The sequence below is a fragment of the Nematolebias whitei genome, chromosome 18 (assembly GCF_014905685.2).
Source record: "Nematolebias whitei isolate Nwh7 chromosome 18, NemWhi1, whole genome shotgun sequence".
NCBI lineage: Eukaryota > Metazoa > Chordata > Actinopteri > Cyprinodontiformes > Rivulidae > Nematolebias > Nematolebias whitei.
In genome coordinates, this window is record NC_056515.1 from 30,555,887 (window position 1) to 30,579,851 (window position 23,965).

At 37.2% G+C, this 23,965-nt stretch overlaps 1 protein-coding gene across 1 annotated transcript; it reads left to right on the forward strand.

Moving 5' to 3' along the window:
* fybb (FYN binding protein b) lies at positions 1 to 23,965 on the forward strand. The gene is made up of 18 exons (XM_037692670.1): positions 1 to 21; positions 7,593 to 8,580; positions 13,853 to 13,982; positions 14,081 to 14,139; positions 14,482 to 14,507; positions 15,753 to 15,808; positions 16,211 to 16,337; positions 16,476 to 16,638; positions 17,643 to 17,757; positions 18,316 to 18,335; positions 18,460 to 18,532; positions 19,191 to 19,231; positions 21,073 to 21,154; positions 21,239 to 21,338; positions 21,425 to 21,587; positions 21,727 to 21,757; positions 21,834 to 21,868; positions 23,903 to 23,965. The coding sequence occupies exons 1-18, from the start codon at positions 19 to 21 to the stop codon at positions 23,923 to 23,925; spliced, it is 2,235 nt and encodes a 744-aa protein (XP_037548598.1). The 5' UTR covers positions 1 to 18; the 3' UTR covers positions 23,926 to 23,965.

Consider the following 23,965-nt stretch of genomic DNA (forward strand, 5'->3'; position numbering starts at 1 on the left):
AGGGCTGCTGTCGCAAAGATGGTGAGTACTCCATAATTAACTCATCGTTTGGGTCTTCAGATCAATGTGTTATTTTTTTGTCAGAATATGGTTAAAGTTGATTTTTGTAACACTTTTGTACAAACTTATTGGACATTAGTTATTTACTTAAGTAATATTTTGATCAGATTGGAAAATTGTTACTTCTAACATGAAATGGAATATGAAGTATCTTCATTTTATTGTACATTTGATTTTTTTGTCAAGTTTGCAACACATGGATTAAAATAACAACATAACACACTGTTACAGTTGCACTTCTGGCTTTTGTGACAAGATGCAATAAGTTTCTTTGCTTTTTTACTTTTTGTCACTCTGAAACTCAAAATCCTGTACATTTTGAGAGCTAATTACCAGTCATTTGTAGTTTGTTCTACTTTAGACATTTTCATGCATAAGACTTATTTCTTTATATCTTAAACAAAAGCTAATAGTCCAAAAAGTGAGCTTATCTCAAATGACATAGCAATGAACAAAAGGTGGCATGCAAAAGTGTAAAAATTTCATATTAGCTAACGTGGCATTCTTTCACATTGCTGTGACATTTTTGAGAAAAACTTGTTTCAAAAACTTGAAAAACAGGAATAAAAAGGTCTTCATTTGGCTTGCCTTTAGCCTAGCTTGGAGGAAGACCTGCCGTTTGCATCATCCTCTGTGCTCTATAATTGATGTCACAGCTGATAAAGTACCAAATATATAATATAACCATTTGACAAAACATCACTTCAGAAAAACCAGAATATGTCTTCAACCTGTTCAGTTATATAGATACATGTGCATTCCTTGCAGGAAGTAGTGTAAACTGGAAATAGTCACACAAGCGTGCAACATATTGGTATGCCTACAATTAAATCCACAATTGTACCACAAGGTTCACAAATGCATAAACAGTTTTTCAAATGCATTTCGAATTGCACATGTTGGAATACGCTGTGCAACCGTATCATCAAATATTCGTGCAAAAATCATCTGCTGTGGACGGATCAGTCAACACGAGCACACGGGTCTGATTGCCTGTGAATGTGACTCTTACCGCTCCAGATTAGAGTTGCATTCAGGTCCAAAAAATCTGACCCGACTCGGCCCCAGCTCGTAGCCATAATTTCCAAACCCTACCCGATTCGAGGACTTAATAGTAATTACAGGTCCGAACTCTAAAAAAAATTACATTTTTAATTAAGTTTTGACTGCTTATATAATTATTAACGGTCGGCGCACGGCTGAGTAAAGGGGGCAGAAGATCGGAGCTGAGGAGCCGTCAAAGCGCATTAAATGCTTCCCATGCTTCTGCCTGCATTGGACCCTGCTCTGACATGTCAAATATTTTGTGATCTCACCTGTTTGGGTCGTCGGCCGCACACGTCCGCTGAGTGCAGCGGCTGAATGAACGTTCATTTGGGCCATGGATCGCTGGCAGTAGTCCATCTGAAGCTTAGCTGAACTTTTGACCTTTTTCAAGGCCGATCAGCGCACGGTCAAATGGCCGCGTGCATGCATTAGTATGGCAAGCCAAGTTGCCATATAATTGGATCATCAGCCGTGCGTGTCCACTGACGTAATCAAAATCCCGACACCGACCCGGCCCGCACATTAAGCACATTATTATGGGCCGGTACAATTCGAATCCGGGTCGGTCGGTGCCGGGCTCCACGTTCGAAATGATAGCTCTACTCCAGATTCACAAGGATGGTGAAAAACTGGGACATCTGAGCCTGATTTACTGGGTTAATGGGAAAAGACATTTTCATCTTGGCACAATAGCAGTAGTCCATACATGATTGTTTAGTTGGTCAAACTGACATGAACCGGGTTTTGGATCCAGTAAATTCAGTAATGGTTTAAAAGATTTATTAAAGCAGGAACTCTGGTGGATGTCTGGGTCTGTGGGCCACTCTGATCTGCAGAGACAGTTGAGCTGGTGACTTTGCTTTGACTGTGAATGTTCTTAGACAAATAAAGGCAGTCACTAACCTTCACTGTCGGGCAGAAAGCAGAATCCGTGTGATAGGTGGATCCGATAACGTCACCAGCGGTGATTCTGCTGCAGCAGAGCAGGAGAACTGTGCAGCTTGAGATGTTGGGGCAAGTCCAGAATTGAGGTCCAGCAGAACGGTCCGAAGTTATACACAAGTGGTCAGAAATCCTTATCCAAATCCAGAGTCCAAGGCAAAAGATGTAGTCAAGGTGAGGAAGAGCAGAATCGTTACCATGGTCAGAGAGGGAGATCCAAATCAGGCGGGGGATAAGCAAGACGAGGAGTCCAAGAGGCAGGCAAAAGGTCAGAACCAGGAAGGCAAACAAAGCTGTGGCATGAACGCTGGGCATCTACTACTTGGTAAGGTTCGATAATCTGGCACTGGTGATGTGGAGCTTATAGAGGCAGGTGAACAGGTGAAGCTGACGAGCGCTGACTGCTGTGGAGAAACAAGGGAGGTGTGGCAAGGCTTGGAGGGAGCAGGCTTGAGCTGACGGATGTGTGACAGGCAAACAGAACATGGAAACAGAAATCTATGGCAGGAAGGGGCAGAAACGTGACAAAAACAGCAACAAACTGAACAAACAATGTCATGTATATTAGCTTATGTAGCATTCTTTCACAGCAGTATGACATTTTGGAGAACAAATTGTTTCATAAGCCTGGCAATCTAGATAAACCAAGACATTTAACATAAAGGAAGACCTCTGCCTATTCCCCTATAATTCATTTTCTATGACCAATATCATGGTTGATAAGGTGCTTAATTGGCGGAACATTCCTTCAAAAAATTGCCAGCTTATCCCTTTAGGCTATTCTTCCAGCTTTGCCATGTTGACTGTTAAAGAGGTACAAAACCCGCTGCAACATTGGAGGGTTTTTCCAGTATGTCTCAAAATTTGTAGTTTTTTTTTTTTTTTTACAAAATTTCGCCTGCACCGCACACTTATTTAGAGAAGCAGCAGCTGCAACAGTTTGGCACATAATAAGTTAAGCAATTTATAGCTGTCAGTGGTTGAGAAACAGAAGTAATAACGTTTCTCTTACTCTTGTTTTCCTTTTTAACATTTGGCCACCTCTCAGGCCTGTGTTGAGACACTTAGTTAGGCTGGTTCTGTAAGATGTTACTGGCAGTGACACATACATAACAATTCCCGGTTAACCATGAAAAGTAGCACAAAAAACTCAGATAAGTGGGTTTTCTTTGGTGGCCAACAAAGGTGTCAAAACTAATCAAACTAATCCTGATATTTTTTTATTACAGTCATAAACTAGTTGATCTGTGTTGCAATTTTGCTGCTAGCCAGTGGAATATTGACAGAATAATACAGCCTCATGTGTAAAGATTAAATATTGAAGATAAATGAAGATTTTTTTAAGCAGATTTATAACAATGAATAAAAAATAAAAACTGAAAATATTTTTTAAAAGTGTATGAAGGCTTTAAGTGGTCAGTATTGTAGTTCAAAACTTAACAAGGATATATATTTTTTCCTCTCTTAAGAGATGGGAATTAAACTACCGGTATGATATATAATATTTGAGTAGAAAAGCACTTTGGTATTTTAACAAAGTGACATCATCTTAATTATGTTGTTTCCAATAATAGATTTTTTTTTAATACAGAAACGTACTATGAAAAATAAATAAATAAATAAACTACTTCAGAAAACTAAAGATTATACCAATGAGTTTAAGTATAACATGGACATGAGTTGGCAAAACATAAGCCTCTCAGTCATGTATTTTAATTGAATTTTTTTTTTTTTTTTAAATCCTGGAAATGTGATCTAAATAAAAAGGAAAATTCTAGCTGATCTATAAATAATGCTTAAATTTCCCATTTATTGTTGTGTGGCTGGTATAGCAGCAGTTCGGATCTCTTATCTCCATTTCCTGGTAAAGTCTTTGTGACTCCAGTCAAACCAGTCTTTTTAAAATAGGTGTGGCTGCTGCTTGGTCAGTTCTTCTCCAACCTGTGAGTGAAACAGCTGCAGAACTGGGGTTGCACATTTTGCCACAGTCTGAAAGTCATTGTCTTTCTGCACACTGACACTCATTCAGGTGACAGGCTGTCAGATTCCAGGCTTTTGAACAGCTTAATGGTTAATAAAAACACATTTTTTTACTTTATTCAGACTTTCAGTAAGTGCAATCATTAAATATACTTTTTTTTTTTTTTACTGCAGCTCATATTGCTGTCAGAAGTGAATGGAATTCAAGACAGACATTTCTGATACGCATCTTGTTCTATTAATAGATAATAAAAGTGAACACACACACACACACACACACACACACACACACATATATATATATAAATTCTCCTTTCAGAATGAAATGTGGTTTTGTTAATAAGCATCTGTTATTCTTTGTTTAATCGTATTTTTCTATCAGGGTTTTGTGTTAGAGTTATATAAAATGTTTAAATTATGCAAGCAGGTGGTTTCCTGTTTTTTAAAGTTACATTCCCCTTGACGTCACAGTTCTCGTATTCATGGGAACTTGCTGGAAAATTTAAAGCTCCGTCCCCCTGGCATTGAGTTTAGTTGTTTTTTTTAATTATTCCCAATTTAAAGCTAATGAGTGACTTGTTCCCTTAATGAAAAAAATAATTGAAAGAAACACACTGGTACATACATTCACACAATGGCTGCTGGTTTACATTTGCATTTGGATTTTTGGTGTTGTTTACTTCAAAAGATATTTGAGCCACATTTTTGAATGTGTGGTTCGGACTTGAATTTACGTGTTTCAGTCAGGTGTAATGTTGTTTTGAATGTTGTCACATTGAGAACAAGAGAAAGACAGTCATTGGTGGCTTGAATAGGTTAAGGTTATCCTAAATGAAAACTTTATTTCATGCTCGTTCTTTCATTCTAATGCTTTAAACATGAACAGAATAATCAGAAAAAGGTTTAGATGGAGCGAAGTTGATGGCTTGACAGGAAGAGTATTTTTGTCAACTTTTCTTCTTTCTGTTCTCATTTAATCTTTTTATAGTTTATTGTGAAGGAGTTGTTTTTCTTTGTCTTTTAGTTTTGGTTTTGTCTAAATATAAAGTAAAACCCAGCTTTATTTCTGTTTCTATTTTTTATTTGCTTAAAGGGATAATTCAATTTATTTGGAAGGAGGTTCTCCGAAACAGCAATGAAGCATTAATATCTTGTCAGTTTATACAAACGGAATGCTGTTACTGTATATAAACTATTTTGTTCCTATTAGTTTTGTATTACATTATTTTATTATTTTAGGTGCAAATAGCAGATCACTTACATGTAGCACTGTAGCTGTGACAACCAGGGGTACTTATTGCAGAATTATCATATTTCTGCTATCTCTGTATGGCAAAACTAGTTTAGAAGTTCAAGTCTAAGTCCAAAAATAATCTGAAATATTATGAAAATCTAAAAGAGTTTCACCAGATATTGCTTTCTAGCATAAGACTACATTTTTAATTGTCAGTTTGATTTTATTAATTGAGAACAACACAGTTACTATTAAATTCATTGAAACTCGTCTTCTATCTTAAATTTTTAATAATAAATATAACAAGCTTTCCTTTAAGAAGCTGATTATTTCCACTGTCTTGCATGCCAAAGTTGTAAACAAAGATCTGTTTGCACTTAGACTGTGTGTTGGGATGACTTTCAGCCACTACTACATTAAATGTTAGCTAACTCACTGTAAAACTGACTAAATTGCAGCTGTTTTTGTGTTTGCTAAGGTCAACAGCTGTAGTGGCTATCTTGAGTTGGACCTCCAAAGTTAATAATTATTAACCTTTATTTAACCAGGCAAATCCCATTGAGATCACAGATCTCTTTTGCAAGGGAGGCCTGAGCCTGAAGGCAGCCTAACATGCATGTTTTTGGTTTGTGGGAGGAAACCGGAGTACCTGGAGAAAACCCACACGTAACAAAGCACAAGAAGAACATGCAAACTCCATACAGAAAGACCCCAGGTCCAACCAGGGATTGAACCCAGGACCTTCTTGCTGTGAGGCAACACTGCTAACCTCTGAGCCTCTTAGTTGTAGATGCATATCCAATTTTTTTTTTGAGTTTCATTAAAATCTCTCTAGTGGTTCATGAGATATTTTGCTGACAAGAAGATTAGCCACATACATGTAAAACTGAATAGTATAGGAAAGCAAAATATAAAAAAGTAAGTAAGTAAATTTTATTTATATAGCACCTTTTACAGGTCAGAAACCACAAAGTGCTTTACAGAATACAAGACATAAAAACACAAGATAAACGATAAAATAAGATGCGTATGACATAAGACAAAATAAAACTAATTAAAAGCCAATCTGAATAAATGGGTCTTCAGCTGTTTTTTTTTTTAAGTATTAAGAGAATCAAGGCAACGCAATGTCAGAGGCAACACATTTCACAGTCTGGGGGCCAAAGCCCTAAAAGCTTTATTCCCTCTGGTCTTAAAATGAGTCTGTGGGACCATTAACAGCCTTTGGCTGGAAGATCTGAGGCTCTGAGAAGAGGAGTGGCTCTAAAATGTCAGAAATATAGACTGGGGCTTGACCACTCAGGGCTCTAAAAGTAAGAACTAAATTTTTTAAATGAATTCGAAAATGTACCGGTAGCCAATGTAAAGATATTAAAACTGGTGTTATGTGCTGTCTTTTCTGTGTGTTAGTTAAAAGCCTTGCAGCAGCATTCTGAACAGTCTGCAAACGATCAAGATCCTTCTTGGTTAAACAAATGCAAAGACTGTTACAATAATCCAGACGGGATGTAATAAAAGCATGGATAATCATCTCTAATTCGGCTTTTGACACAAGAGACTTAAACATATAGAAATATTTCTTAGTTTTAAAAAAACAATTTCTGATTAATCTATGAGAATGTCATTGCAATGGCATGGCAGATTCAAAAACAATGCCAAAGTTTCTGAGATTTGGCTTGACAGAAGAGGCTTATACACCAAGGTGTTGCTTAATTTCAGATATTTGATTGTCAGGAGCAAAAATTAAGGCTTCAGTTTTATCACAATTAACCTGCAGGAAATTGTCACTGAGCCACTGTTTGATATTGCTAATACATTTTAACAAGGAAGACAACTTGTGATGTGCAGAAGGCCTGAAGGAATAATATAGCTGAATATCATCAGCATAGAAATGATAAGACACATCTGAGAACTGACTTATTATTTGGCCAAGGGGGGTAATATACAAAAGAAAGAGAATAGATCCCAACACTGAGCCCTGAGGTACCCCACATAGCAGGATCTTGGATACTGACATTATCTGGTTTGCAGAAACACTAATTGTTTTGCCAGAAAGATAGAAGATAAACCACTCCAGTGACAAGCCTGACTGACTGTGTCTCGTAGCCTGTTAATCAGAATACTGTGTTCAACAGTATCAAAGGCAGACGTTCCATTGAAAATGGGTCCATTGCACCCAAAGACAAGATTTAACATATTTATTTTTTGTAACAATTACAAAGAATCCCACTTTAAAAGACTTAAACTATCACATTTTTTGTTTGTTGCTCATAATTACGTTGATTTTAATACAAAACACCTCACTCTGATTATCTTCCATTATTTTCAGGAAAACAAGGCCGATGTTAAGGCCATGAGGGCTCGCTTCCAAGCAGGTGGAGCAAGCACCGATGACACTTCTCCTTCCTCGGTTGGACGCATTAAGTTCCCCCTGCAGTCCACGCTCTCTGGCCCAGCAGCACACAAAAAACCTGCCTTGGAGAACCTATCAGCCAGTGTCATAAATGTAAAGCCACCCTCTCTGAAAAGCACACCATCCAGTAAAAGTGACTCAGATGTGCCAGAAGCAAAGAAAATCAAAGCCATAGCTAACCGATTTGCTAATGCTCAGGATGACACCAGCACCACCAACAAACCTCTAGTTGTTAATAAACTGCAGTCAACACTGAAGCCATCTTTTCCACCACATGAAGCTAAAGGTCCTGCCCAGATATCTCCCCTGAACAAACACTCAGTCAACACCACCCTTTCTGATCCCAAACCTGTGCATCCAAAACCTCCTGGCTCACTCAACTCCAAGCCAAATTGGATAAAGGAAGACAGTGGTGGGGCTACAGCACCAAACACCACCTCAACGCCACCTAAAATACCCAGTTTGCAACAAAAGCCAATCAGTGGCGTTCGAAAAATGTGGCAGCATGAAGACCAGGCAGACGCAAATGCAGACACTGTGAGCAAACCTCCCCCTCATGTGAGCCCAGCTTTTAAACCCCCTGCAAACTTCAAGACTGCTCAGAATATGTTTAACAAGGAGAAGGACACATCTGAGCAGAAAGAGAGTGCTGGGGTCAACAAACCAGCCTTTACAGTTGCTAACGCTGCTCCATCCCCACCTAAACCACCCTCCAGTAAAAAGCCTGGCATTAAAAACCCAGTAAGGCCTTCTCCTAAAGGCATCAACGACAAAGTTGCTGGAGGTCCAAAGCGTAACCCTCTGCCCAACAGTTTAGCTTTGGGTCCTCCTCCTGTTAAACCTAACAGACCCCCCAAAGTAGACCTGGAGCACTTAAAAAATGATGCAGAGTCCTCTGAAAATGGTAAGTTAGATAAGGGTTTTTGTTTTATTATACCACAAAAACTTATTTTTCTTTCAGCTGTTGCCTTTTCAGGGGTCGCCACAGCGAGTCATCCTCCTCCATTTCACATTGTCCTCTGCATTCTCTGCCCTCACTCCAACTACCTCCATGTCTTTATCTACATCCATATTTCTCCTCTGTGGCCTTCCTCTTTGTCTAGCAGCTGCATTTCTAGCATCCTTTTATCAATATACCCACTGTCCTTCTTCTGAACATGTCCAAACCATCTCAGTCTAATTTTATCTCCCAGTTGCTAAACCTTATACCACAAAAACACTATCAAGATGTCGAGCTCAGGAAGTATTACTGGTACTATGCTTCACCAGAATAATAACACGGTTCTGGAGAGGTGAGATCACACTAGCCATTACCTTTACTAACACATCAACTTTGTTTAGAGGCAGAACTCCAATGTCCTCTTGCAAGCTGCAAGATGCATGGTGTAAGCAGTGGTGGAGAAATTACTCAAACACTGTACTTAGGTAAAAGTACAATTAAACAGACAAAAATGTACTCTAGTAAAAGTAGAAGTACCACATGAATGTTTTTACTTAAGTTAAATTAAATAAGTCTTATTGCTTTTAAAAATACTTAATGTATTAAAAGTAAAAGTACTTGCTGAATGTATTACTAATGCAATGGTCTACAATATCATTAAGTGTGCCTACCGTATGTATATTTTCTGTAATTCATTAATAGTGTGTCATTTTAATGAACAATGCTGCAGATAATGCATGTTTTTATTGTGTTTACTCTTTGACACAGTTCACGACTTGTGATTCTGTGCATCAGAATTTCAGGGATGACATGCAGAGTTAAATGCCAAAAATAAGAAAGAGGAATGATTTTTATACCTTTGAAAGTTTTCATTTAACATAAAGCAAAATGTGTCATTTTAACTGCAGTAAAAATATTTAAGTAAAAGTTGTCTGCCTGAAAAAAGGAGCATTAGACTTAACAAAGGAATAGACTCTGATCAGTTCAACTCCAGTTTGTCATCAACTCTAGTTAAAATACTAATATTAAGAGAAAAAACAGTGCTCCTCTTGTCTCCTGTCCTAACATCCCATGAACTGACACATTTTAATATTGAAGCAAACATTTCTTGTTCAAGTTCAGAAGAAGTTGGTTTTCAATGTTTTTTGAGTCCAGTCTGGCTCTTTGGGGAGAGAGAATCTGTCCTGCTGTACTGAATAGACTTTCAATAATCTTTCAATAGTATTTCAATAATCTTTCAATAAGGCCGTGGGTGGTGCGTATCGTCTGGCTGACTCTCCGTGGTGGAATACATTTTGGATGTGTTAGTGATGCTACGGCTGCGCCCATCTCAGTGAAGTATGTACTAGAATATACGTCATTGGCCCAGTTCTTCTTGAAGGTGGGTCTAACTTTACTTGCCCACTTTGCAGTGATTCAGTGAACCAACTCCTGTCTCACCATTGGTTACTTTCAAACTAACAAACAAATTAAAAAAACCACAACATGAATGTAACATGTACTACAACGCATTACAGAAATGTAGTGTAGTAGAAAGTACAGATACTGAATATAAAATGTAGTGGAGTAAAAGTAGAAAGTATCTGTGTTTAACTCTGCTTAAAGTACAGATACATGAAAAATGTACTTAAGTACAGCAACGAAGTACTTGTACTTAGTTCATTCAACCTTTATTTAGACAGGTAAATCCCATTGAGCCTCGAGGACTCATTTACAAGAGAGACCTGATTTCAACAAAGAATGATGACAACAATGGACAACAGCGACAACAATAGACAGTTCTAAAAAGGCATACAGATTTAAAATTTTATTTATTTTTTACAAAGAAGATGACAAAAAAAAGTAACAAAAACAGCTAGATTATAAGGTGAATGTAGAAAACTAAAAACAGGAACATGTCTGCGTTGGTCCCTGCCAGGAGTCCAACAGATTCTTAAAGCCACTTAGAGAGGTCAAGGTCGAGAGCTTCAAATCTTTTTGTAAGATATTCCAGGAAACAGGAGCAGAGTAGGAGAAGGCCCTTTTGACAAGTTCAGTCTGCACTGAGGGAACACTGCAGGTAATAATGTCCTGAGAGCGCACGCTGTAGCTGCACTCACGCAGAGACATGTAGGAGGAGATGTATGAAGGCAACAGACCAAGAAGTGATTTAAAGATGAAAATGTTACATCCCACCACTGAGTATAAGCTTCTTTTGGATTTGTTTTACCTCATTTGAAATGTAAATATTCTTAAAAAGGAGCACAAACTTCAATAAATGGTTTAATCAATGAGTAACTTTTTTTTTCCCCTTTGCTCTTTAAGTTTAGCAGATATGAGCCTAATATACAGATTCATGTAGTGCAGAAGTTCATCATTCTACTTACATTAACACAGAGCATAAATTGTATCGAATGAAAAGGCAGATTTTACAAAAGCAGAGGTGAAAATGAAAATTTCAGCATTTCTAGTGTTACCATTCAATTCAACCTTCATTTATACAGGTTAGTCTCATTGAGCCTCGAGCATCATGGGTTCATCAGAACCAATCTGACAATATGAAGCAGCAGATAAACACATTAGGAACGAAGTGAGAGGGAGAAGGTATGAGTCAAATGGTTTTCTCTACTGGGACAGACAAATTGTTTTAAAAATCCTCTGTCATTGTTTTGGAAAAGTGAGACAAAGATGAAATAATCGCTCGAAAAAAAACAACAACTTGTATTTCATTGCTTTTTAGAATAACTTCCCTATAAATGGACTGAACTGACAGATCAGCTCTGCATCTTCAGTAAATAGATTACTTGACACTGTGATGCAAACAACTAAAACAGGAAAGTGGGTTTTCAGCCAGCCAGTAAAGATGCTCATGCAGCCCCACAGACAGATATAATATAGATCTTAGATTGCATTCACAAACCTCTTGATTGTTTCGTGAAACAAACTCTCAAAGCTGAGCCAGTGCTGGTTTCTCAACCAGTTTTGTCTTGTGACTCCCAGAAGAGGAAGGCCCCTTAATTTGTCATCTCAAGTATATTTCCTGTAGATGATAAACAGTGCAAAGTTCAGTTTGTGTCACTTTGCAGTTTGGTTCATGTCAGAAGTGTGATAAACGACTTCACAGGTCTCTACGACATTAGCAAAATTTAGTCTGTTTAGATCCTATACAAAACAACAATGCACAATTATCTTAGAAATAAAGCAGTTTTTTTGTTTAGGAAGGTGATATTTTAGTGTTAGGGTGATTACATCTGAGTTTAAGCTCTCAGTAGTCTGCCCAAAATGTGCTCGCTTTTCATAAAAGCTGCTTTGTTCAAAGCTTCTGATAAGAGGCAGAAATTACAGAAACACATTTGGTTCCTCTATTTGCCACGGACAAGTTCCCCATCCAGTTTCTCCTTTCTCCTCCCCCCTTCACAGCTGAGCTTGCTTTACCACAAGGGGAAGTAAGTTCCAGCAAAGAGGGATGGATTTAAACTAGAGGGCGATATTTAGACAAGAACCTTATCTCAGTTCATTTTGTGTCAAAACTTAAGCCTGACTGTTGGCCTAAAAAGCAACGAGCAAATACAATGTATCGTTAAAGTACCTTAAGAACATTTCAGAAGATCTGGGGAGCATTCAATTATTTAACACAGGTTTTCAATGGAGCAGTGATTTTCCCTCCAGGGATTTGGACATGTCCAAGCAGGAAATGCGGGATTCATGATCAGAATCAGCTTGACTGTCATTGCACAGCGCACAAAAAAATTACATTTCAGTACAGCCCATTGGAAGAACCACAAACAAACAAACAAACAAACAGACACAGACTTGGGTAGACGGGGTGACTGAGGCGGCAGCCTCTGAGAGATGCTCCTTTTTTGCTAGATTAGAAAAAGGGGACCACGAGGGAAGAGGAGGTATTTCTGCATTTGTTTTGGGTCAGGCCAAGCTCTTAATTTTCATCTGCCTTTACAGCCTGGCGACTCCAAACAGAAATCCTCTTCTAAAACCAAGTTTGTACACATCTTCGGCGTCCTCGACCGACAGTATAGAGAGACACACAATCTTCCACTTACCCCAGGAATCCATCGTGTATTCGGCTGCAAGTGTCTTGTCAGGGCAGGAGGGCTCTCCTTCACCCTGTCTTCTTGTTGAGAAAATTTGATCAGTTGCATTCAGAGACCAGCTGATCAGATCCATAGTTACAATTTGGAAGATGTGCAGAAAGAGGCTCTGAAAAAGGTTCACAGGACAAAGAGCAAAGCAGGGACGGAGCAGGAGGGAGAAGCGTCTGCCTTCGCCGAGGGGCAAGCAAGAAAAACAAAAATTTAAAACATGATGGCCACATTCCAGTTTTGAGAAAGTTTTCCTTTTGTGAGTGCCTGTTGTCCAACTTTAACAAAGTACTTAAAATAACTTTGGCCATGTTGTAACGTTAATCAGTGCACTTGTTCATTTTAGGATGAGACAAGTCAAAATGTCTTTTATAAGAAAAAACTGGTAACTTTGTGCTCTCCTTTTCTTTTCTGTGTTGCGTGTTACTGTTTATAGGGAGGTTTTTATCGCTCACCATGAAAATCATACATTAATGTCTGTCTCTGTCCATGTCTGTTTTGTTAAGTCTTTTGGAAAAAAAAAATCTAATGAACCCACAGACCATGTTTAATGAAACTCAGAAAGTAATCATCTGATCTACAACTGATTAACTTTTGGAGCCGATACAATTTAAGATGGCCACTACAGCCAATCAACCCTAATAAACATAAACTTGTTTATAACTCAATCAATTTGACAGATATTGAGCTAATATTTGGTGTAGTAGTAGGTGAGAGTCATCCCAAACACTTTATAAGTACTTTTAGTTGTGTAATTGACTTTTCTGACACTATATAATTTATTTTAATTTATTACATATTACTTATTTTTTCTTATTTATATATTACATACATCAAATTTGGGGGCAATTAAAAATTTGTTGTTTTATTTATTTTTCAGTTTAACAAAGAATTGAAAAACTGTTCAAGGCTGATTTTTTTTTAATCTCTAATTAAATCAAACAAGTCCAGAACATTTTTTTTAACTTTTAAACTGAGTTACAGTATTAACAAAATTACCTGTCCAAACTCACTTTGTTTGTCCTGCTTTCTTTCTTTAAGGCCAACAAAATTAGTTACATATATCTCTTAATTTACTTTTTTATTTGAACATGTGCAACAGTCAGCAGAGATCACTATTAGTGTCATGTTTTGAGCACCATCTGGTTTTGTTGTAGGTCCAGGTCTCAAGAAACCCATCCTCCAAACGCCTTCCACTCTTCAATATAACCAGAGCGACCATGTGACCCAGACGCAACCCCTTCCACCACCGCTGCCCAATCTGCCTCCAAGACATCCTGGAGCCATGTAAGTCCAGCAACCCCTCTCCAATAGACACATACACACTGTGCTTTGTGTTATTTGGGTGAAACTAACAGCAGCTAAACCCAAACTGTGCTCCTCAGGAACCAGGAAGAGATTTATGACGATGTCGATGGAGAGTCTCCTCCTCCTCTGCCTTCAGGTTCAGTAATGATCAATTGGTTTCTCTGTTAGCAACCAAAGATGATGCACAGCAGAATAAATCATATGCTATCTTTGAATTTTGTACCTTGCTCAGATATTCATGAATAGAAAAAAAACAAAAAAACAATTGCCATCATCAGATAAAATCTTTCTTACTGTCAATTAGTTAAATTTGACTGTGTCAAAGTGCCTTTCTGTTCATTGATGCATTGACAGTTTTATTAATGTATAGGTGTTTGCATTTAAAAAAGAAATGTTTCTGCAGCACTTTCTGTCAGACACACCTCTGTTATCTCACACATATCAAGCTCACATGTAGCATTTTGTTTCTGTCCTGCAGACCACCCGAATCAGAAGCCTGCAAAGGTGAGACATGCTGAATTATTCACACTCGTGTAAATGCAGAAGCCACAGGATTAAAGGTGTAAAAATAGTGTAGCACAAAGTTAAAGTATCAAGTTTGAATAAAATGGAAATATTGATATTGGAGCACTATGAGGATAAACACTGTTTTAAAACACTAATGCACAAAAAAGGAACTAAAGCACTAGTGCACAAAATAAATTTGCTTTGTTTTGTTCATGGTCACAGAGGAGCTGGAGTTCTGTTCAGATGTTTTCAAGCAAAAGTAAAGGAGCACACCTTCATGCAATGCCTTAAAAACCATTATAAAAACACAAACAGAAAAAAAATTAAAATTTAAACAATTAAGTGCAAGTAACATCATTCTAAAATAAAAAAAAACTTATGGGGGCGTCAGGACTGTTTTTAAATATAACATGCATGACTTGTGAAAAGACTTAAAGAGCCACAAGACCCCAGTGCTTAAAAGACAAAAAATACTGTTAGATGGCTAGGACCAGTTCAGCCATATCCATGTGGAAAACCATTAAAGTGTATCGTTGCATGCAGAAAAGTTTATGGAAGATGTATGGTGCTAAGAAGAAGACAGGATGTACAAAAGCGACTCTCTGATCACTTACAGCAATCAGAAGAAAAACATTTATCATCTTCAGGGTGACCTGCTCACCCTGGAGGCCAGAGGACGCATCAACAGGACTATGCCTGAACTTATTTTACAGCAGTGTAGCTTTTTAGAACCAGTGTACTTTGTTAGATAAATAAATATCCTTTCATCATCATGCTTACACAAATAAGCCATTCTGAGAACATGAGAAGATTTTCATAACCGGTCTTTTACTTGCAAGAGACGGTCATGATAAGGCTTTCACAGATGTCCAAAAGTTACATGCTTAGAGCCCTGTCCATGAGAATCTGCACCGGACAGTGAGGCAGGAAGCTAAGGATTTCAAATACAGGATGATGATGCCACATTTTTACATGTAATTTAAAGAAAACGTGACGTAACACAGACGCATGGCTGATTTCTGTTAATGTATTTTGTCTTGCTTTGAGCAAAATACAGATTGTTTGTCATCAAATGTATTAAAAATAATATAAACTAGTGAAAATCTTAAATTTTGAAAATCTTTTCAACTTTCCTGTAAAGGACGATTATATTTATTCAAATACAGAAAACAGATTTTGAAAAAGTCTATATGTATAAATACAATTTCAGATGTTCTCATATTGAGTTTTGCCTGCTTATAGGATGAACATAATGACGACGAAGAAGGAGATATGTATGAGGATCTAGACAACCGATGGTAAGCAACAGTTACTGACAGTTTTTATTTTTTTATTTTAAGTTAGTTCATAATAAATTCAAACATACTGTGTTCTGATTTGAATTGAATGTTTGGGTTTTCATTTAACTGGGTTGGTTAGGGTTTTTACATAATGTTGTCAACTGCAAAACTGTATGGCTTTGGTGCAAACACAGGTCACAATACATCAAGTTAATTTTGTTCGTGCTATATGCACTTTAAATAGGTTTGAACCTCACTGTACATTTGGTTGTCAGTTTTCCCTCAAACACTGTAAAACACAAAAGGCATGCATGTGTTTGTATTTAACGATCTTTCAAAACTTAAAATACTTTTTCCAACAAGTTTGTGGGGGTGTTTTTTTTTTCAACTTTTTTTGCAACATGCTTGTGATCACAAAAGGGAAGAAGCTGAGAGGAGCCAAGAAAAGAAGAAAGATGACAAAGAGGAGAAAAAGCGTTTGGAAGCTGCAAAGAAGGAGCAGAAAGAACGAGAAAAGAAGGAACAAGATGCCAGGAAGAAGTTCAAAGTGAGTGAAGAAGGCTGAAATCAAATGATCAGTTCAATACTACAAAAACATATTTTTGCATGGAATTAGATAAAAGAATTCAAGCGTTTACAGAATATTTTTACTAACTTTGCCTTTGTGTGTAATTGTGTGTATTAGTTGTATGGATCACCTCTGTTGGTGATTCAGAAAGGAAAGGCTCTCACGGACTGCAAAGGCGGCAAATCTGATCTGGTCATGAAGCAGGGAGACCAGCTGGAGATAATCCGAGTTCAGGGCAATCCAGAGGGGAAATGGTTGGCTCGATTACAGGATGGATCAAGTACGTTTACAAAAAATAAATAGTTCTTTTTTTTTAAAAATCCCTTCTTGGTAAGGCTTTCTTAAATACCGTATTTTCCAGCCTATAAATTGCAGTTTTTTGCTATGACCGTTCTCATTCATTCTGACATGGAAAATAATGAACACTACCATTTTCAGCCGCTAGATGGCACTCGAGTATTATGGCATGCAGTTGTGTCATGTAATAAGTAAAAGTGGCTATTAATGACACAGTCCGCTTGCCACAGCCTGCCACCTTCGTCTAGTTCTGAGATCATGCTGGAGCAGCCATCAAATCAGCTTCATATCGCTGTGCCGCCCCTGTGAAATGCAACTAATTTGACCATTGAAGTGCATTTATTAAGTAAAAGTTCAACCGAGACACACCTTTGCTATAATGTCGAGCAAACAAATAAATGTTTTAGGTGCTTATTTTGTTATATTTTGAAGAAATGCGCAGAGCCTTCGTGATTTCCTCCTGTGCGTGCTCCCGGAGCACCGAGGCAGCGAACACTTTTGAAATGCAGCTGATTTGACCAATAAAGTACATTTATTAAGCAAAAGTTAAACTGAGACACACCTTTGCTATAATTTTGAGCAAACAAATAATTGTTTTTAGGTGTTAATCTTGTTAAATTCTTTTTAAAGTCCTCCTGTGCACGCTCCAGCGGCAACCATATTTCAGCCAATCGATTTTTGTCACAACACTGGCCCACATTTCCCGGTTGTCAGTGGTGACGCATAGATGTGACATATACGGCAAAGCAATGTATTTATGTTTTTTTTTTCCACTTATTGTTGATGCAACTTATAAGGCGGTGCGACGTGTATGGCGGAAAATACGGTAAATTTGGTCTGGGAAGGATTTTTTTGTTTTGTTTCGTTTATTTATAATCCATATCATCAAATTTCTTTATATCTTTAATATCTGCTGTTGTGATTTAAAAACAAAACACAATATAAGGAATATCAGAGCAATAAGCCAAGTACTTTCTTCTCTACCAGTTGGATATGTTAAAACAACGTCAGTGGAAATTGATTTCAACTCACTGAAGAACCATTCAGCGCATTATGATCCAGAAGTTTATGACGACATTGATGTCGTCTCATCGGATACCAGGTACCAGAAACGCCAAAATATAGTATCCAACTTTTTATTAGTCACTTGCACAGACGAGGTGCAGATAACCAAAAATAAAGATATTTTCTACCATACCAATAAATAAATAAATAAATAAAATTACAGTGCAACAGAAAAAGAGACATTTCATCACCAGACTTGAACACACTTGTTTTATAAAAACATTTTAAGAGGTTTAAAGTTTGATATTGTCATTTGCAATATATTGATTATTGTGGCTTTACCTCAGTGTGATGGTCTTATTCCATATGTGATTCAGAATACCATAAAAACAACGTAGTAATTCAAAAAGGAGACATTTCGTCAACAAGAAAAAAGTTGCATGTATCATCAACAAACATCAGAACTCATAATTGCAACATAAAGTGCTTTTTGAAAACAAGTCAGTAAAATATAAAACGCCAGCGTTCCTTTAATTCAAACATCTGCAGCAGTTTAACTTTGGACAATGATCACCTTATATGCATATTTTCACTTACTTGTAAGATTTAAAATGAGTCTTTTAAGTTTATGCTTATATTTTTTGTCTTTCTGCAGTGGAAACAAAGGACCAACAGGTAAAATCTTAACTTGTTACATCTGGTTTTACTATTTCGTCCTACTTTTTTTTTTTATTTGGCGCTTATATTACCTATAAAAATCATAAAGCCATTCACATGATTCCATTCCTTCTGTTTATAGTGGTCCTACCCCCCCTACCAGGAGAAGAAGGAGAAATCTATGATGATGTGGTCGATCCAAATCTGGAAGTCAGGTAGGAACAGAATGAATGTTACATCACAACACATTTGAACTCTTTAATTTACAAAAAGCACTGCAAAGGATGGGAATACTTTTGAAAAAGTGACAGAAATTAACCAGAAAAAAAAGGAATTTCGAACTTTTCATTCTTGGGTGGCTTTCCAGTTCCACTGAACCCGGGTCCTTGTTTGCGAGGCCCCACAGCTTCCTGCGGATGTTTGATCGAAACAGACGTTTTACCAGCTCTAAAGCGTAAAAAACACTCATTAGTAAGACTGATCAGAGATCTTCTGTCCTTAATCTCTAATACTTTCAGTCAGAACTGATGGCTATACATCTCCTGTAAAAACAAACAACTTTTAACTTTTTCTAGCCAGATCAGCATAAAATTAACAATCTCTCCTCAACCTTTGATGATTTCAATCTTAACGGTTGAACTCTTAACTATGACCTTTACTTGTGCATGTTTACTAATCCTCACGAGTGAGTTGCATGTAACTGATAACTGCATGGTACATAAATGTTTTTAACAAGTGTATACTAACCAACCCTGTAATTCGGGATCTTGATTGTTCATGTTACATTTAAACTGTGGTAACATACTCACTGAATCATAGACAGCATTGCAACAACATGACTTTTAAACCTTTATTGATGTTGTTTTATGCCAGAGTTCCTCCACCCAGCCAGTTTACTGCAGATGGGAATTCAGGTAACACTCGCATTATTAATAGTGTGTTGTTTTAAACTGTCAGGACATGAAGCCCCTTTTAAAGATGAAAACTACTAAACAGATATGTTGCATCCAAAAAAATTAAAAATAACACACACTTTCTTTCTGAGAAGCATTATAATTCACTCTTATCTGTAAAGTGTAAAAATAAGATTTGTTTTAGTCTGAATTTGATTAAAAACACTGTTTTGTTTCCCCGTGCTCCTAAACATCCATTATCAGTTATTTTTAATGAATTTTTAGTATTTCTATGCACTAAATCAGGGGAAAGATCTTACCTGTATTAGTCACTGACAGCATGGTTAGTCAATCCATACAGCCAAGAATGGTACACCATAGACTGAGAAATTAAGCCAATGTGAAAACTAACTGCAGTACCTTGAACGGCCACTTGAGGCTGCAGCCCGGTATGCCAGTTCCAGTACCCCCAGGATATAATTACAACCAAAAATAAACATATTTGAAAGAGAAACCGGTAACACTTTACAATAAGGTACACAACATTTGCTTAACTACAAGGGAACGCCTCAGGAACAAATCAGGAACTAATGCGTAGTTAACCAGTATTTACTGGGGAAGACATAGCTAAGCCTTATTAGGGGACTACTGGCTTGTTACCTTGTAAATGAAGAGGAACTAATCAATAACTAATGGGTAGTTAACCAATAGGTTTATAAAAGAGAAAATCCAATGAAATCAGTAATCGCTAGGAAACAGGTTTTTGACTAAATGAGTTGTGACCTCACTGTTGCAGGGTTTATTCAGAACCCACATGGAGAAATTCTCCTCTATTTCTGTGGTAACAAACTAGCAGTCCCCTAATAAACTTGGCAGTGTGTTCCCCAGTAAGTACTGCTTAACTACCCATTAGCTCTTGATTCGTTCCTCTTTGGGTTCCTTGGTTACAACCCATTAGTTCTTGATTAGTTCCTCTTCATTTACAAGGTAACAAACCAGTAGTCCCCCTATAAGGCTTGACTGTGTGTTCCCCAATAAGTACTGGTTAATTAGCTCCTGATACATTCCTCTTTGGTTTACTTGGTAACTACCCATTAGTTAGCAATTAGTTCCTCTTCATTTACAAGGTAACAAACCAGCAGTCCCCCAATAAGGCTTGACTGTGTGTTCCCCAGTAAGTACTGGTTAACTACCCATTAGGTTCTGATTCGTTCCTGAGACGTTCCTTAGTAGTTAAGCAAATTTTGTGTTCCTTATTGTAAAGTATTACAGAGTTTTAAAGCTTTATTGTAAAGTTTTCATTTAACACAGCTGCACATTCAGAATCTTTATAAAACTCACATTATTAAAGTGTAATACTGAGTCTTGCTTAATGAGCGATCATGCTTTGTGTGAGTCACAGTCTCCTGCACGTAAATTCACAATATTTAGACAGCATCCAGGTTTTCAATGCTATTAAACCATATAATAGTTAACATTTTATTTGAAGAGGTGTTCTGTGGAAGGCTTGTAGAAATAAAATTTACAATTAAAAAAAAAAACAACTTAAAATTCAAGCTAATAGCTAGCTGTTTAATTTTCACACCCTCTTTTGATATTTGTTTTAAGAAGAGTTGACGCTAAATTTGGTTAATCGATTTTTTTTTTCAGTACATAAATTTATCTCAAGTTTATAATACTAGACTTTAAACATTAAAAGTCTGAAACTTGTCTGCCTATCTAAACGTATTTGTTACCTCAGAATTATTCTGCATTTACTGTATTTAGGCAGATTCTATCATTAATCTTATTTTCAAATGAAAACACAGTTTTGTTGTATGCGGCTTGGTTAAACGTTGACCGTACTGATGTATTTTTGTTAGATCACTCAGGTGCAGCAATTGATGAAGAGATATATGATGATGTTGACCCTCAAAGTGCACCTCCCCCTCCTCCAATAAGCAGGTAAAACTACTTAAATATGGTTCAAATTTTTCATTACAGCTGTTCATATTTTGCCCGCTAACTTCTGATTGTTTGTACATAAAGCCTCCCTGTTATAAAAATCAAGCGCAAAACTGAGGACATGGACCAGAAGAAGCAGAAGAAGTTTGAGAAAGAGGAGAAGGAATTCAGGAAAAAGTTTAAAGTTTGTCCTTCTCATGTGTTTTAAATAAATTGCCCTCTTTCAAATGAACAGCCTGATGGGATTCATGATTTTTCTTATTTTTTTAGTATGACGGAGAGATCCATGTGCTGTACCAGGTGAATATCAAGACCAATCTCCTCAATAAGAAGTACAGCGGTAAAGAGCTGCCGCTTAAAGCTGGAGAGAAGCTTGATGTCATTGTTAAAGCTCAGGACGACAAACTAATCTGTCGGAACGACGACGGCAAATGTGAGAATTTGTTTTCTACCTTCTGCTGACTAATGAGCACAAATATACAGTGGTTTTATGTGTGTATATAATAAATGGTGACTTTATACTTTTTTACAATTGTATCATGTGTCTCAAGTCTAAAATCTTTATTTTGCAGATGGCTATGTTTCCACCAGCAACATTGTTGAGTACGTATGATTTACACACACATTGTTAATGAGACATTAAATAATACCCACACTGATTCTTATGTTTGGTCCACAGTGATGGAGACATCTACGATGACATTGGAGGAGATGGTATGTTAAAGAAGTAGCTCAGATCTTTTGACGTGAGCTTCTGTATAAATGTTATGAACTTTTTTTTTTTTTATCTTACTTTTTTATACAGAGCTCTTTGAAAAGGACTCAGTTTGGAGAAATTATTTCTTAGGAGATTTATGAGCTAAACGTTGAAAAGCTGTCAGTTTCACATAATGCTAACAGAAACATTATGATAATCCTCATAGATGAATCTGAGGCTCAAATACTTCTACATAAATACATATATAATGCAAAATTTCTAAATTGACAGCAATATAAAGGTTTACAAATAGGGGAGAATAAAATGTTCTAAAATTTCTGAAACTTGAATCATTTTCAGATGAAAGCAGTCGACTTTAGTTTAGGTCACACTTAAACAAGATATTAGCTACAAGTCGTGGTTAAAATAAGATTTTATTTTCTAAAACTAAACGTGATCAAAGAGCTATCTACAACAGGTAAAGCACTCTCTTGTAGAGAGGATCTCTTGTAGAGGTCCATCCCACAGTGGATCCTAAGAAACTGGCTGCAGATGTCTCTGATCGTTTTACTTAGGGACCACATGTAATAAATAAATTACTCCCCGACGTCTGCTTTTTATGTGGCGCTTTTGCACAGGATCAACAAAGCCTGAGATTTAGCCAAAATGTACGTACATCTTCTGGATATGATGTTAATGTGCTGTGAATTGCCTAACATTCGCATGTAATGCAACGTCCTCCTTCTCTTCAGCTTTTTCTTTTTTATGGCAACCGTTACGGGTTGATATTTGTTGGTCCGGGACACAAAAGGTTATTTACGCACTCCAACACAGCCTCCATTGCCCAAAGCAAATAAAAATGTGCCCAAGAAACAAAAAACATCTAATTGCATATCGGATCCCACCCATTTCTGTCCAAATCACAGAGATGCCTATTCACATTGGATTAATATTATCACAGGCCCTCTAAGTTCAGCAAAATATAGCAGGTACTTTGTGGAGGGAATTTCCATCCATCAAGACAAACAACCATTCACTCTCTCACTCACACCTAGGGACAATTTAGAGTTACCAATCAGCCTAACATGCATGTTTTTGGTCTGTGGGAGGAAACCGGAGTACCCGGAGAAAACCCACGCATGCACGGAGAGAACATGCAAACTCCACCCAGAAGGCCCCTGGACCGGGGTTTGAACCAGGGACCTGTTCGCTGAGAGGCAGCAGCTCTACCAGTTGCGCCACCGTGCTGCCCTAGTGGAGGGAATTTTTACTTTACAAATTATTACTGACATGGCTGATTTACACGGGATTAACAACACAGACAATCTCTGTAATTATCACAAATAGCATGTAGTCCCTAGGTAAAACTAGTCCCGTGCGAATAGGTATCTAGACGAGACACAGTGTTAAAGTTGCAAAAAAGCCAACAACCTTAGCTCATGAAACAGCAACATACTGAAGACATCATAATACATTTATGCACGAGGAGGCCGACGAGGTCAGTGAATTGTCCATGGACCCTGCCAGTAAGTTCCATAGTCCTGATAAAGATGGCACAGTGTCTATCAGCCGGCTCAACTCTGACACAGATTCACAGACGTTAGTTCATCACAGATCTTATTTTGTTTAGCTTTTTTTTTTTTTTTACATTAAACATGGCTGGCACAAGAAGGCTAAATATACCCATCGCCACCCTTAAAAAAAAACAAGAATAATACTAAAACTAAATTATAGAAATTGCACACTGCTCGTAATTAAACAACTCAATGTTATGTTTGCAGTAGATTATGAAAAGGTTTAAATCTAATAAATCCTACCCCTGTGCCTTTTTTTCAACAATGTTCTTGTTTCACCATCTTGGTCTATTCGCCGTTAGCTAACACGTATCATTTAAACACAAATCAATGCTTTTTTTTTTAAATCTACAGAATGTCACATACTTCTTTCCACAGAAACCCACTTCAACCTGATTTCAAAATATCAGATTTATTGCTTTCAATAAATCTTTATTTTATGAGTAAAAATTATGAGATTGTCTTTTATTTTCATAGATTGCATCTACGATAACGACTGAGAAACACCCTGGACACCCCGACGACACTGAGACTGTTTGT